General features: G+C 41.4%; 1 protein-coding gene across 11 annotated transcripts in view; it reads right to left on the bottom strand.

Annotated features, from left to right (window-relative positions):
- Positions 1-16488, bottom strand: part of MAP7D2 (MAP7 domain containing 2) — a 48330-nt gene extending 31842 nt beyond the window's left edge. For 2 of the 11 annotated variants that reach the window (XM_033147280.1, XM_033147282.1), the window contains exon 1: positions 16089-16481. In XM_033147280.1, coding sequence (XP_033003171.1) covers positions 16089-16140 — 52 coding nt within the window. In that variant the 5' untranslated portion in view covers positions 16141-16481. Of the gene's footprint in view, positions 1-16088 lie in introns of all 11 variants that reach the window. The other 9 variants (XM_033147283.1, XM_033147284.1, XM_033147286.1 and 6 more) reach the window with 6 other exon arrangements.
- Between the last annotated feature and the right edge of the window lie 946 nt (positions 16489-17434).

The following is a 17434-nucleotide window of genomic DNA, read 5'->3' as shown; positions in this document are numbered from 1 at the left end:
AACGTCTCCGAATGCTTCCTATTAACACAGAAACACAAAGGCAAATGTGTGGGAACAGGATCGTTGCCTTCAGTTTCTACACCTGCTGTCTCACACTGCAGCAAGCTGGGTATATTCTATACAATAGGTCCTCATATCTTACCTCCTTCTCAAGGGTTACCATGCGGTAGAGTAGTGAAACAATGTGACAGTTATTTAATTTGTTATTGTACTTTCAGCAAACAAAGCTCTCAGGTGAGTTAACAAAAAACATGTAACCCCCCCCCAAAAAATGTACAAAATACACACACACACACATATTTTTAAAAGACAACACCCAGCAAATAAAACCAAGCAAATACAGTGTTAGAAACTGGGATAGGAAAGCTAGGAGCCCTGTGGCTCCTGGGACCTAGGTTGTGGGCACCAAAACAAAATGTCTAGGCCGCAATTATTATTAATTTTGCTGCCGCGCTAGCAGACCAGGCAGCTCAGCAGCATAATATATACACATACACACATGCTGCCAGGCTTATCAGGTGGTTTGCAGGGTAGCGCTTCAGCAAAGACACGTCTTTTGCTATCGTGCTACCCTGCAAAACCTGGTTCACCCAGGAGCAATATATTTATTTATTATTCATTCATTCATTCATTCATTCCAGGCAATCTGGTGGTTTGCAGGGTAGTGCGGCAGCACAGATGTGTGTCTTTTGCTGCTGTCGTGCCCAGCAGACAAGGCAACTGCAGCCAGGCAAGTGGAGATGCTAGACACCAAGGGTGTGCGCCCGGACATCTCATCCAGTCGCAAAAGGCTGGTTGCCTGTTGCAAAATGTGACCAGCGCCTGGCTTAAATTTTGAACGCTGAGCAAATAAATACATAAACAGTGACTAAAAATACAACAAACAAACAACAAACAAACATACCTTCTGTCAGTTTAAGACTATAATTTTAAGTCACACTTACTAGGTCCACTGAACACACTGGGGTTTTTCTAAAAAACACAGAATCATAGAATTGTATTCATAGGACTATGTGACAATTACTTATGTTTGGGGTTTCTAAATACAGTACTGAATTTCTGAAACTCATGTGGTTATATTGTGCCAAGCTACTTATCCAACTACCACAAATATGCCAAAGCGCCATATTCAGAGGTCCGCACATCTTGACTGCCTGAAGGTCTCATCTATGATGTTGCACAGCTTTGAAAACGCTTCAGGTGTTTTCTAGGTCCAGTAAAACTGTGGGGGAAAGTCTCTGGGCTTGCTCCTCAGCTCTCAGCTCAGAAGCAGTGGATGGTGTTAGGACTGGCTGTGCTGGATTTTTGAGAGCCTCATATTTCTACAGAATGGGGTTTCTCATCCGATTAGATTTAAAAAATGCTCTTGCCCATTTGTATTTCTGGTCCATTTCAGTACTATTACTATCATATGCAATGGTATTATTATTTTTGGCCACTTGCGATAGCAGCAAAATAAAATTACACTGTGGACAACTAACACTATGTTAACCCTGTTGATGAGCATAATAACAGACACAATGATTGTCATGGTAGAGATGGCAATTTGAATGTACTTATATTTCTGGAAATTCAAGATAAGTAATATGTGTTCACAGAAACGAAAAAAAACACAAACCCTAAAGTAGTTATTAAATTTAACAGCAAGAGCTTTCAAATGCAGAGTTCGCAATGCTCTGTTGCATCTGTTGTGGCAAGCTACAGTGGTACCCCGCTAGACGAATGCCTCGCAAGACGAAAAACTCGCTAGACGAAGGCATTCGTCTAGCGGAAGGCTGCCCCGCAAGACGAAAAAGTCTATGGGGCTGCCTCGCAAGACGAAAAATGTTCGTCTTTTTTTTTTTTCGTTTTGCGGAGCGCGGCTGTCATTGCCGCTCCGCAAGACGAAAAACCCGCTAGACGAAAATTTTCGCAGAACGAATTATTTTCGTCTAGCGGGGCACCACTGTATTCAGTTTAAAAATAAATAAATCCCCCAGTATATATATATATATATTGTTTAAGCATATTATGTGTTACTAGTTATCAAACTTTCTCATTCTTGAATTTCCATAATATATGAACACAAAAAGCCAATACATTTTGTTGTTGTTGTTGTTCAGTCGTTCAGTCGTGTCCGACTCTTCGTGACCCCATGGACCAGAGCACGCCAAGCACCCCTATCCTTCACTGCCTCCCGCAGTTTGGCCAAACTCATGTTAGTAGCTTCGAGAACACTGTCCAACCATCTCATCCTCTGTCGTCCCCTTCTCCTTGTGCCCTCCATCTTTCCCAACATCAGGGTCTTTTCCAGGGAGTCTTCTCTTCTCATGAGGTGGCCAAAGTATTGGAGCCTCAGCTTCAGGATCTGTCCTTCCAGTGAGCACTCAGGGCTGATTTCTTTGAGAATGGATAGGTTTGATCTTCTTGCAGTCCATGGGACTCTCAAGAGTCTCCTCCAGCACCATAATTCAAAAGCATCAATTCTTCAGCGATCAGCCTTCTTTATGGTCCAGCTCTCACTTCCGTACATTACTACTGGGAAAACCATATACGGACGTTTGTCGGTAAGGTGATGTCTTTGCTTTTTAAGATGCTGTCTAGGTTTGTCATTGCTTTTCTCCCAAGAAGCAGGTGTCTTCTAATTTCGTGACTGCTGTCACCATCTGCAGTGATCATGGAACCCAAGAAAGTGAAATCTCTCACTGCCTCCATTTCTTCCCCTTCTATTTGCCAGGAGGTGATGGGACCAGTGGCCATGATCTTAGTTTTTTTGATGTTGAGCTTCAGACCATATTTTGCACTTTCCTCTTTCACCCTCATTAAAAGGTTCTTTAATTCCTCCTCACTTTCTGCCATCAAGGTTGTATCATCAGCATATCTGAGGTTGCTGATATTTTTTCCGGCAATCTTAATTCCGGTTTGGGATTCATCCAGCCCAGCCTTTCGCATGATGAATTCTGAATATAAGTTAAATAAGCAGGGAGACAATATACAGCCTTGTCGTACTCCTTTCCCAATTTTGAACCAATCAGTTATTCCATATCCAGTTCTAACTGTAGCTTCTTGTCCCACATAGAGGTTTCTCAGGAGACGGATGAGGTGATCAGGCACTCCCATTTCTTTAAGAACTTGCCATAGTTTGCTGTGGTCGACAGAGTCAAATGTTTTTGCGTAGTCAATGAAGCAGAAGTAGATGTTTTTCTGGAACTCTCTAGCTTTCTCCATAATCCAGCACATGTTTGCAATTTGGTCTCTGGTTCCTCTGCCCCTTCAAAATCCAGCTTGCACTTCTGGGAGTTCTCGGTCCACATACTGCTTAAGCCTGCCTTGTAGAATTTTAAGCATAACCTTGCTAGCGTGTGAAATGAGTGCAATTGTGTGGTAGTTGGAGCATTCTTTGGCACTGCCCTTCTTTGGGATTGGGATGTAGACTGATCTTCTCCAATCCTCTGGCCACTGATGAGTTTTGCAAACTTGTTGGCAAATTGAGTGTAGCACCTTAACAGCACCATCTTTTAAAATTTTAAATAGTTCAGCTGGAATATCATCACTTCCACTGGCCTTGTTGTTAGCAAGGCTTTCTAAGGCCCATTTGACTTCACTCTCCAGGATGTCTGGCTCAAGGTCAGCAACCACACTACCTGGGGTGTATGAGACCTCCATATCTTTCTGGTATAGTTCCTCTGTGTATTCTTGCCACCTCTTCTTGATGTCTTCTGCTTCTGTTAAGTCCTTTCCACTTTTGTCCTTAAGTGTGGTAATCTTTGTACGAAATAAAATAGAAAATTCTTTCCAGTAGCACCTTAGAGACCAACTGAGTTTGTTCTTGGTATGAGCTTTCGTGTGCATGCACACTTCTTCAGATACACTGAAACAGAAGTCACCAGATCCTTAAATATAGTGAGGGAGTGGGGAGGGGTATTACTCAGAAGGGGGGTGGGAATGGGTGATCAGCTGATAGGTGTGGAAAACTATCAGCTGATCACCCATTCCCACCACCCTCCTTTATCTACCTACCCCCTTCCCTCCCTCCAGTCTCAAAAATTTTGGCTAATAATTATTAACATTTCCATTACAGCAAAATCCAAATCCATCTGTCAAAACCATATAAAGAGAGAAATACCAAAAAGCATGTCCATTTTTTAACTCACTCCAACCCTCTCAAAGACCTGAACCGAAAAGTAAAAACAAGCTGGCTTCTGTTTTTGTCTTGCTTCTTGCAGCATTGTAGCATTCTCATAGCAGAGTGCATCCCCTGATGGTTGCACCTCTTTTCCTTTCTTCTGCAGTATGACTTTTCCATTGTCGATTCCTTTTAGCAAGCAAACTCCGGTTGGTTTTTCCTCTTGTAATTTCTCCCCTTCAATTTGCTCTTGTAGCATCAAAATTTTCACTATTAGTCTCTAGTAAATTATCTATTTTGGATGATTAGCTAAACACCTCATCTCTTTGAATTCTGCAGATTATATTAATCTGCATGGGTTTAGGCATATTTTTATTGCAGTTTGCTATTATTTTTTAACACAAATGTTCCCAAAGCAGTTTATATACAATTCAGGAGTACATTACATACAGAGTTATAAAATATTTTTAACCACAAGACCAAGGAAGAACACAGATATGTTGAAGGACTGTAATCCACAGTTGCAGAGCCAAATGCAGATTCAATGTCAATACTTGTTGACATTGCAACAATTATTGGTGATTAAAATGAGAGAGGGTCCCCCCCCATATCCATATTACTCTGAACAGGCGTGGCTAAATGGCTTACACCCAGTAAAATACTTTATTAATAGTTCTGTACTTCAGACTTGGAAAACCAGATGCATCCTACAATGAAGATCTCTTCACAGATAGAAACTTATGTTAGGTGTTTTTTTCCTTACAAAAAGCAAACAAAGCTCTAATTAAAACCATAGCTGTTTAGTTACCCTCAATAATGCTGTGCTACAGAACAAACTACTGTATTGCTTTCAAAAACACACTTTCAAGCTCATAATCTGCTGGCACAGCATTTACTCAGCAATGCTGAACTGACATCTCTTACAGGGTGCAAGATAAGGACTAACCTTGAGAAGACTTGAGAGACTAGTGGAAGGCCAAATGTACTTAACAGATGTTCTTAAATAAAAATAAATACAGTGGTACCTCGCTAGACGAATGCCTCGCTAGACGAAAAACTCGCTAGACGAAAGGCATTCACTAACGAAAGGGTGACTCGCAAGACGAATTTCCCTATGGGCTTGCCTCGCAAGACGAAAATTTCAATGCATTCCTATGGGAATTAAATTCCTATGCATTCCTATGCATTCCTATGGTCGTGCTTCGCAAGACGAATTTTTCGCAATACGAAACGACTCGCAGAACGAATTAATTTCGTCTTGCGAGGCACCACTGTAAATGAAACATATCACAACATGGGCAGTGTGTTTTAGAATCTTGTTTTGAAATTTAAGACTTCTATTTCTATCGCCATGAAAAAGTGTCTCTGAAGTAAGTGTTACCAAATCCAAACTCTTACCCAAACACCCACCTTGGCAATTTAACATACCATCAATGACAAAAAAACAAGCAGGCCAACACAAACATTTAAGGCCATATTCAACATAGGGTTTTATTTACCTTTTTATTGTATCCTCTGCTAAAATAATTATTCATCTTGGCATGTATACGGATGCACTACTGATATGTAAAGGGAGACAGCTGAGTTTGGATTAGAACAATGTGTCAGGTTCTTACTCAATATCATTTTCCTCTTTATATAACCAAATACTAACCAACACCCACATTTATTAGTTCAGGCGTCATCATACATTACTAAATAAAGTAATACGCTTTCTCCCTCACTTCTTGCTATATAATTAGTGTGGAACAAGTCACCCATTTCTTTGATGTTGTGGGTTTGTTATTTTAAACATGTGAACTGAACCCAGCTGAAAGTTTATGAAGCTCTAACTCTGTTACAACAATCTGTAAGAAATTATGACTATTAAACACAAATTCACAAAAAAAACCAAAGTGTATGAACAGGTAGCAGTTAAAATACAACCTTGCTTGAACACTTTTGATTATAATTTGTTTTCTTAATTGGCTGGATAATTATTTTCTTAGCAGGATTTCCCAAAATGCTCGTTAGCCATCTTAAGACATGTGCAAGGTGAGCTTCAGAAGTGCTTTGAGGGTGGCATTCTCATTCTTCCATATCTACAGCAGGGCAGTCCACCCTCTCAGACCAAGTGGTCCGCAAGAGTACTTTGACATAGAACCTGCCGCTGAATTAAATTTCCATATCGTGAATTAAAGTGTCCGCAACACAGTTAATATTATTTAATATACACAATTAGTATGTTTAATTCAATATATATAATAAAATGATATATTCATTTAGTAAAGAAAATTGAATACACCAACAGATGTATGTGCTTTTGTTAACAATGCTGCCAAAGCAGCTGCTGCTCAGCTTTTCTGCCAGGTTAGTAGGACAGTGAGTGAGCAATGGGCTGCTGCGGCAAAGGGTGCGATGGAGGTGGCTCCAGAGAAGCCATACCGCCAATGTCACCAGTGGGTGACCAAAGCAGCATGGTGCCAATCCATCTCTCGGAGCCAGCTGTGCAGGTGCCCTGCAAGGACACTACAAAACAGCATGGCCTGCAGCCCCCCCTTCCCTCGTCCACCAAGGGCCGCCCAAAAAGGCCTTACAGGCCACATGAGGTGAGCATGTAAGACCACCCTGATCTAGAGCCATTTATTCTGCAAGCCATTCTGTCTTGCACCTGTCTTGCTCCAAGGTATTCAGTACATTAAAGGATGACCACTTTTGATTTGTTTGAGGCTGATGTACCAGAACCTTGCAGGACCCAACCACTGTTAAATGGAACCATCTATATGGTTTGGCAAACCATAGTTAATGGTTTGCTATGAATGTGCTGAGCTCATCTGCTCTGCTACTCCCCACAAATGCCCAGGAAAAACAAACCACTACCCCTGGCTTAGTATTGTGTCATGTTTCGCTCCAGACAAACCACAATTGGGGAGCCAAGAACAAAACCTTGGCTACCTATGGTTTACTTGGCATGAAACAACCATGATCCCCAGCTCTGACACAATGCTAAGTCAGGGATGGTGGTTTGTTTCTCTGGTGCATTAATGCGGATGAGCAAGGAAGGAGAGATCAGCATGTTCACAGCAAACCATTAAATATGGCTTACTATGATACAGTATGCAGATAAGACAAATGTGACTTGGGAATGCTTCTTTAAATCATATATTCTTCCACCAAAACCCTAATTCACAGAGGCAGGAACTTCAAACTTGTGAGGTCTTACTTTGGGACAGCCCTTGCTCATGGAGCAGGGGTGTATATAGTGATTCAATTTCTAGTGGCAAGCCAGCAGTCCTTAGGCATTTTAAGCTAGCTGTTTTATTATGAAATGAAGGTAGAGCAGTATACTCCACGCTCCACGTGCCAGCCTCCTTCTCTGCCTCAAGTCTCAAACAGAGATTAGAACCACTCATTAAACTATCAACAACATAATTGCAGAAGTGACTACGATTTAAAACCAAGACAAAAAACAGAATAAAAAAACAAAACAACCTGGATAATCCAACATGTAAAAACACTGACAAATATTGCTGATGTGTTACAGTGCATATAATGTCACCTTTGAAGTATGCAATCACATTACATAAGGTTTAACATTATACAAAACCCTTGCTTCCATTTGGCAAATTGTTCAAACTCACTGAATCAGATAACTATCTATGTATGTTGGATAACACCCCCCTTTAAAAATCTGTTGAAAGCACTTTCAGCAGGCAGCATCTTATTTCAGAATCAAGAACTTATTTTTTTGCTGATGTAATTTTGTTTTGTTTTGCATCTTTGTTACACTCATATTTTAACAATACAGATCACTATGGTTTTAATAATATATACATGAGAATACATGAGAATACATGAGAAAGGGACAAGTACACTACAGGCAACTCCCCATTTGCACATGATTGGCATGTGTCCAACCATGGATGTGTGAGTCATTTTCGGCACCCCAAAGGGGCAGGGGGTGAAGCAGAACCGGATAGGCTTATGCATGTCCCACTGATGCGCACGGTGCCTTGGAACGCAACTCCCACATAAACGGGGATTGCCTGTATACTAAATTAAAAACACCCAAGGGTTACAATTTACAGTGGTATCTCTAGATGCGAACAGGATCCATTCTGGAGCCCCGTTCACATCCTGAGCAGTCCACAACCCGCAGCGCCACTTCTGCACACGCGCGGGTCACAATTCAACATGTCTGCGTACGCGCGACCCACCGAACCTGGAAGTAATCCATTCCAGTACTTCCAGGTTCTGTGTGTTCGCAAACCGCAGCAAACGCAACACGAGGTATGACTGTACTTGTATTGCAGTGGCTGTGGTAGGATTAGTAGTTTTGCCCTATAGAACTTTTTAAAAAAAACCACTTGAAACATGAAGTTGACTTTTTATAGAGGTCAATTCCCCTTGGGTATTTCTGTCGAAGAACTAAGCTTCCATCAGAGTTATTCAAATTCAGTGTCTGCATAGTAGGTACTTTGCTACAGGCACTCCTTCCACATCAAGCTTCAATTAAGCCTTCATTAAAAGCAATGATTTCACCTCATGTAACTCCCTACTTTCCCTTTGATGAGAAGCCTTGTGGCAGAATGACTGCACGAGCCTGAACCTTCCTTCACAGTTTGTCAGTTAAATTTCTGGCAGTTTTACACACTTGCTTTTATAACAACTGAACAAACTCATCCTGTGAAAAAGGAGATCTAAAGGAGAAGCCTTGACCATCACATGCTGTGGTAGATGTTCTACTGCGGCACACACAAAGACTCTTGTGGCACCTTAAATACTAGTAAATTTATTGTGGCATAAGTTTTCATGAGCCAGAGCCCTCTTCACCAGCTGAAAATTGTGGTCAGCTTAGTGTTATATACACCTGCCTTGAGTAAAAAGAGAATACGTAAAACTTGTTTAAACAAATCAAGTTTTAAAATTTCAAGTGACGGAAAGAGAGAAGGTGTAAGTATGCATATGTAAGTAGTTAAATTTATTGCATGTATTTATTATAGTATTATTTTCTAACATTATCAGCTGCTTTGGTGATGCATTGCCATGGATGAATTTCAATGCTATTTTACATGGTGTTAAATTTATTGCATGCACTGCACTTTTACTGCACATTTCTTCTGTACTAATATGTATTAATATCGGGATAGAAAGCAGATTATTAATAAATGATACCATGGAAAATGAGGATAACACATGTCACTGTACCTTGCCAAGAATGTGTGTTCATTTGTTGTATTTTCAGATAAGAGAAACTAGATAATCCATTCTTATCCATGGATCTTTCTATGTCCAGAATCACAAGCTATGTAAACAACTGAATATTTTAATACTAAGGAGCAATGGGAATGAGAGAGACATGATCTACCAATGTTAACATGCATTTGTTCTACCAAGAGCACCAACAGAACGTTTCAAGCCTGTGCTACTTCAGGGAAAATTGTGATGTCACATGCAAGCTACCAGTTCAAACAGCAATTAATATCAAGTATTAAGTTTCAGCCAGTCCCAAATGGCAAACATTGAGAGTGGCTTTAGAAATAGAAGCTAACAAAATGTTAATAAAAAGCTGAAACAGAGACACAGACTTAAAACTCTTATAACCTAACCAACTTATACACGGACTATGAACCATATCGTGTAGATATTACTGCAAATTTATTATGCTATTTTTGTGATATACAAATGAGATAAGAAGACTTGGTATATTTATTTGTATTATGTATTAGTCCTATGATCCTTGTTTATAAAACCCAGTTAGAAAAACCTCTTATAACCTAGATAATCTAGGTTAATGGCATTGCCCATAGATCCTTATGCTTCTGTACAGAACTGTAGATTCTACCTTCTTCAGATTATTTATACCGTATGGTCATCATCAATTTGAGTTATTAACTGCCATTCATCATAAGGTCCCAGAGTTGTTGGCATCTGTTTGTCTCGAGAGACAATGGAGTGTGCCTCCAGGCTGAAGTCAAATGGCTGTGTTAGGAGCACCAAAGTGATTTCCTTGGGGCACAAGCCTGGGTAGTGAGTATGGAGGTCCTGGTCTTCCCAGACGACAAGACTTCCCTCCTGTCCTCGCCGGTGTGGTCCAAAGGAAAACAGAGCAATGTGTTTGGCAACAACTTGGCAGCAGGAGTTGCAAGAAGGAGGCGAATAAGGCACCATCCAACCATCTTAGGGACTTCACTCTGGATTTGTGTAGGGTTTTTAACAGAACTTAACTGCTCACTAGGCAAAAGAAAAGAAGCCAAAGGTACTGGTGTTCAGACAGTGTGAAGATCCTGATGTGCCCTTTGTAGCTATTCAGCTCAACCAAGGTCAACTTCAAACAAAATACTGTAATGTGACCGAGTTGCCCATATGAACAGTTTTTATCAGTGCAACATAGTAGACGGTGCAGGCCAGCTTTTAACCCGTATCTTCTTGCCTTAAAATGCTGCAAGTGCATTTTCCTTGGAACTAATCATGCATTGGCACAGCTGTCAGATAAATTCACTAGAGCATGTGGGAGTTTGCCTGGAATTCTAATGTCCAATCTGTTTTCCTTTTTCCTTTTCTTTTAATTTAAAAACATTCGGGGCTTTTAAAATTTTCTTCTGGAAAAGAGAGTTCACAACATATATCTATATCTATCCATATTAGCGCTACATGCTCCTGTTAATGACCAGCACTAGTGTGAAAAAGCTCCTTATGATGCAGGAGCAGGTCTCCTTGATAAACCCAACTGCACCCTTACTTGGAGAAATGTTTTTAAAAAGGAAAGTGGAAAACCGTTACAGGAAACAGTTAAAGTTACTGACAAATTTTCAAGGTCTAAAGGGTAAAACCAAACCTGCTACACAGCCTACGGGAAGGTAGTCCCAATGGGCATTCCTTGAATTTTCTGTGTTTCACCAGCAAACAACCTTCTAAGGAGGAAGATGCTGCTCCATGTTACAAATTGCAGCCAGGATCAAATGGATTGTTTCAGCTCCAAATCAAATTGATTTTGTTATGATGAATAGAAGAAGGCAGTTGCCGAGTCGAAATTGATTACCACTCATCAGGAACAGTTGGGCTCCTCAGAAGAACTGTATACATTTGAAATCAATATAATACATACGAAGTGAAGTCAGTTAGCTCTGGCAGGTTGAAACTATATCCTTGGTGGCTTTCCAGTTCTGATATGGCACAGACAATATTGCTGTATTATAATCTTGACTCATACCAATATTAGCATTTAGAGTTAATTAGTATAAAGAATTGTATGTCCTCTCTCTTTCAAAGACAGTATATATTCTAACATTTCAGAAGCAATGTATAGAATACGTCCTAAACACAATTGTAGTTGTTTTTCAAAAAAGACTCAAGTTTTCTGTATTTGAGAGCAATCCTTTCACAGTATGGTGAAACATAATAATCAGCTAGTTTTGAAAATGATATGTAAATATTATTACACATGGGCATCTAAAACCATGCATGTTAGTGACAGCCTCCCTGCATAATGAAAAGCTTCAATTACCATCTCACACTAACAAAATTGTATACTGTACTCCTGGCAAAATACAAGTGACAGGAAAAGGTGGGGAGAAGCCTAGCAACCACTTACAGCTATAGCAAGGCTCTAAAGTTTGCAAGTGTCATTACATTAATTGAAAATATGGCAAAACCTGGGATCAAATACAACACCCCTACAAAGTTAGAAAAAAAGTTCTCATTAACGAGAACAATATGGAATGAATGTCTACTATTCAAAGAGAAAAAGCCACAATTCTACTGGGCATGCTCAAGACCTTGGGCTGCACCAGAAGTAGTATTCTGAATCCCAGCCAACTTATTTATTTTTTTAAGTGTGTGTGTGCCCACACACACACACACACACACATATCAGTGATACTCACCTGAATTCATACCTGGCTGAATGAGACTTCCCTACCTTTTCAGCAAAGCTTTTGCTAACCATCCTAACATCAGAGAACCTGGCTGCCCCTCTTTGCAATTTGACTCTAGCCCCATCCCTATTTGTCCATTCTCTACATTTGCTTCATCCCAAATCATTGTATTTATTCCATTTATATACCACCCTTCATCCATCTTACAATAGACCAAATAGACCAATAGACCAATACCATAACTATACACACAAACCAATTAAACAAAACTGGGAAAATTACCAAATCACAGTACCCAATACAACCGTGATAAAAACATAGTCTTAATGGACTGCAATCCCTCTAGACAAGAGTCATATCACAATGTTCTATACAGCTCCTGACCTACTTTATAATGTGAATAATTTTTAGAATTGTAGGAGTGAAGCATACCCTAAAGTAGCATTTACGAGTAATTCTCTCACATAGCAAAAGGACTGTACTATTTCATTAACATTCCCAAACATTTCTGTAACGTAAATATTCCAGTGAAGACAAAAGTTTTGCTTTTCCTATTTGTTCCATACTAAAGAAATGTTTTCTTACAGTGCAACCCTTTATTACACACTGAATGGATGAAAAATTTTGTGATGTGTATTCCCTACATAAACAGGCTTATATTATATAAAAATGTTAAGTTTGGTAAATTGCTCAGTAATCTATAAAACCACCTTCGAGGGAATCTCTAATTTCTTAAACTTGTATAGTGTTAGTGAATTCAGCTGAGCTATCTAGTGAAGAAGTCAGTGGGTAGCTGAGGAAGGTGCACACACACATTCAGCTATGACAAGGAAATCTGGTCATTCTTCCTAATATATTACAGGGGCTGGAGGTCTCTCTCAATGATATAAAAATGGAACCATGCTTTCTTTCAGGCAACAGATTAGTGCTGATCAACTACACAGGTTAGCATTTTAATAATGTACTGTAATTCTTTATTTCAAATACAGATGAGCTGAGCAACTTTCCTGAACATCTTTCATACTGATGATCCTGCATTACCAGCCGAATGTTGTATTCAGTAGGGAATTCCCACAAGCTGATCTGCAAATCACACTGAACTAAATGAAATCGAGAACACTAAGGCTGGAATCCTAGGCACGAAGACCCCGCCAAACACTGTGAAACTTTCATCCGAGTAATCATGCATAAGATTGCACTCTTAATTTTCAGCAGGATTTCTGACTTTATGTTTGCTTCTAACAAAGCCAGAATTCATAGCGAAGCGAATAATGCAACCAAGAAGGCATGATTTTGTATACGTCTACTGCTCGTATTTTCTACAGAACATGTGAGATGGGAATCCCAGAGTAACAGATTAATAAAAAATTATGATTTGTGTTCCTAAAATAGCTCAACACAACACAAATGTACCTGTCTAAAAGTTTGCTGTAAGCCTGGATTTACAGGGTGGACCAGGAAAGACGCACACCATTTGCTTCAGGCTGTTGTGTGTACTTATTTAATGGCTACTTGTGAAAATAATAGTTTACAGTGAAATGGTGTGCCTAACTAACTCAACTAAGGCTGGATCCAAAGGTCAGCTTTTAAACCCAAACGTCTCACATACTTTTTTCAATTTATCCAATGCTACAGGCATATATACATTTTTGTTTTTCCTCAGCTCATAGGCTAATCAATGCTCAGAGAACAAAGAAACATAGGAACAAATAAGATTTGTAGGAATCTGTTCATAGAAAATAAAATATGTACAACACAAAATATCTCTGTGACTTCCTCTTCAGAGAGATGCTGAACTACTTCTTTTAAGAATATTTTGGTCAATTGATAGTAGTTATTTTTTGCTTATTGTATAGGGTAAGGTTTTGAAAGTCAAGAACTTGAACACACATATACATTTGAAAGTGATAGGTCTTTTGCTGCCATGCCATCTTTAACTAACTGGTTTACTGTGGAATGGGCTTGAGGTGAAGGAAATGAATTTAAAGTAAAACAATTAATGTAGTGACTATTCTGGAATTTGTATATTAGATACCCATAATGAATCAATGTAGGTCACTATCTACAAAAGCTTGTGTCACAAGAAGTCGCAAAAATGCCATCACACTACTGTAGCACTGAAACTTTCCTAAGATTTGCATTAAGCTAGTCATCCTTTAGGGCAGTGTTTCACAACCTGTGGGTCATGACCCACAAATGGGTCAGACATAGGTAAACCCAAAATAATTGCTTTTAATCCTTAACAACCATGATGAATACCGCTTACAACCATGTCTCTTACAATTTGCAACCAAACATTGCAAATGTGCAAGTCTTACATTCTAACACTTGGGAATTGCTGGCTGGGGGCAGATGCGGTGATAGTTCATGAGAAGGTACAGTACTCAATAAAGGGAGTTTGTTTGAGTGACTATTACAGCTCTCCTCTGATGCACAGGAATATATTCAAAGCAGATGGTTGCTGTTCTTACAAAGTTATTCAGTTTTGTTGTGGGAATGTAAGTTCTCTAAACATTTCAACAAATTTCAATTAATAGGGGTGTGTTGTGTAAATTTTTGATTTTATGCCTCAAGCAATGGTGATAAAATAGGCAATCTTATAGTTAAAATGCCCCAAAGTAACTGTCACCAAAGACACAAAGTCCAAAATTCTTGTGATAATAAATTGACGGATTGCCATACTAAGGAAATCTGGACTTGTGGGTCCCATTCGAAACCACTGACCTAGGTAAGCAGGTCTAAGTCTGGTTAATGCCTGGATGGGTTCCTGCCTAGGAGCCACATGGACATCATGCCACCTTGAATTCCACAATAGAAGAAATGTGAGATATAAATGCAATGATACAAGGTCCATGACAGAATTCAAGAAACCAAAGTGGAGCACCATTTTGCTGGGCAGCCTTTGCTGCAGCAACTGACTGATGAAAACTTAACTGATTGAAAAGATTAGACTTCTTATCACCAGCTTTTACAGGACTATCTGCTAAATTCAAAGCATGCTCAATTTTGGAAGAGGTAGCCAAGTTTTAGAAAGGAGCCTGTTATTTATTTGTTTGTTTGTTTTGTTTTGTTTCTCTGCCCACACAAGACAGTCCAAAGCATTGGTGGAACTGGCCTGGGACCCAAGTCCCCTGGTTAAAAGCTGAACCTCAAGTATCTGGCAACACACTCCATGATTGTGTAATTTGTCTCTTGTGCTTGAATCCGCCTTGCAGCACCAATCCAACAGGTTTAAACGACATAAAGAGACATGTAAAGACACCGCGGCAAAAAAAAAAAGCATTATTTTGGAATCAAAATATGCACCTCTGCATATTTAACCAAGTAACATTAGCCTCGCAGGAGACATTACCATTTTACACTCCCCTTTCCAGTGAACACCAAAGACAGCCTTGTTTTACAACCAAGGAGACCATACACCATTAAAGCATTAAAAGCTTTTGCTGTGGTAAAAGAGAATACAAAAGCCCTAACAGCACAGCGATCCTTTCCTGTCGTTTTACTGCCTGCCTCGTGTTTCCTCTGACAGCGAGTCAGCAAAGGAGCGTTATTGATGCCTGGGTGAAGAAGACCCACCGCCCAAACGCTGATTTTCGTCTACTCTCTCTCTCCGAGTTGATGTGCTATCCTTGACCTTCCCCAATTACCAGCAACAAAGCTCTCCTGCCCAAAAAAAACCCCTACATCTTCCAGGCCATCCTCTTCCTCGCCCTGGGTGAGGCCTCCCATCATCCTTACAATAGCCTCTCCAATACAACCCCCCCCCCCTCCAAGGCTTGGTTCTGGCGCCTTCCCGGCTTCGGATATGCTACGATTCCCAGCGCGCCCGCTTGCCAAATGTCACCGCACACACCCACCCCTTGCAAATAAATCACGCTGCCACACGGAGACTGGCAGCGGCAGCGCAACACCACGTTGCAGCATGGAGGGCAACGAGCACGGAAGGGCACCTGCTCGGCCCCCTCGCAGCTTTCATCCGCCCTCCACTGAGGTGTGTGGCTGGGTGTACAAGGGGGGGAAAGCAGCAAAGAGTCTTCTCTGCAAAGTAAAAAAAAAAAAAAAAGGCAAGCAAAGCACCTTCCCACAAACCACACCTACCGGGTCACACACACACTCTTATATCCTACCTGACGCCCGTGTGTACGAGGGAGACGTCCGCGTTGGCCCCGGCTCCGCCATCTTCCTCCTCTCTCCTCCGGCGCACTAGCTGCGGTTTACTTTTCTCCGCGGCTGGGCACGGGAGCTGGAGAGAATAATGCTTTGCCGCACAGGCGCACTGCCCGCTTCGGCGCGACACCTGACGCTGCCTTGTGGCGCTGGGGAGGCGGGAAAAGGCGAAGGAGTGCCGGGGCTGAGGAGAGAGGCGGGAAGGGCGGTTCGCTGCTCGGTATGACGGCTGTGTGAAAAAATAAAGCGGAGCGACCACGCAGCTCCCGGCGCCTCCCAGGTGCTCGTTGCCTCTTTCTTGCTCGCGCTTTGGCGAACGTGTGGCAACCTGCTCTCGTGCTCCCTTCTCGTTCTCCTATCCCTCCTTTCCCTGCCCGAGGCGAGCAGGCAGCCTCGCCTCCTGTTACACGGGCTCGTTGAGGTCGCGCCCAAGGAAAGCCGCGGGGGCCCCCCTCCAACACTGGGAGATGGAGCTGCTCCTGGGACGAGGCGAGCGCGTTTAATGCCCAGGGAGGGAGGGAGGCGCAGCTTCTTCCCTGCGGGCTAGTGGGCTGTTTCCTGAAGGGCCGCCGCGCAACCTAAGCTTGAAGAAGCACGTGCCGCTTTCCGCTCAATGGGAAGTTTAAAACAAACAGGCAGGCGAGGAGAGATGGGAAGCGGCGCGTCCTAAGCCAGGAGACGTGTTGGGCAGAAGCGCTTCCCTCTCGGGTTTTGAGTCTTCCAAAAAAAAACAAGGTTTATTGTGCTTCGCACACGATTATGGTTAGTTATTATGGCACTGCCCACAAGCTTTTCTTCTGAATAACTGAGTTTTGGTAGGATTTTTCCCAAGCCACTAACTATACAATGCATGGTGAATCCCAGGTATACACAGTGGAAACATTTCTTGAGGATAGTCTTACAAATCTGACCTCGGCCAGCCGCCTTTCCTGTTGACTCAGAACTGAGGCTGCAAATTTTAACCATGTCTATTCAGAAGTCCCATCGGATTCAATAGGCCTTACTCCCTAGTAAGTGGGTGAGGACTGATTCTCTGCAACAAGAAAGGGAGAATCTCATTCACTTTGGTTATTTAAAGTGGCAACACCAGGGGAAACATAGCTAAGAACTAGCTCCAGGCAGGAGCCAAACACAGTAAAAGAATCAGAGCCCAGAAAGCACAAGTAGCTCCTTTCTGCAATGCCTCTCTTGCCAAAAATGCTCCCCACCCCCACAAAAAGGCAGTCACCCCTCCCAGAAAAAAACTAATTGCTGGATTTACTTGAAAGGCAGCATAAGAAATTGCCTCCCGCATTTTAAGCCAGTA

Source organism: Lacerta agilis, chromosome 4 (genome assembly GCF_009819535.1).
Source record: "Lacerta agilis isolate rLacAgi1 chromosome 4, rLacAgi1.pri, whole genome shotgun sequence".
Taxonomy (NCBI): Eukaryota; Metazoa; Chordata; class Lepidosauria; order Squamata; family Lacertidae; genus Lacerta; species Lacerta agilis.
This window is presented reverse-complemented; position numbering and strand designations above follow the sequence as displayed.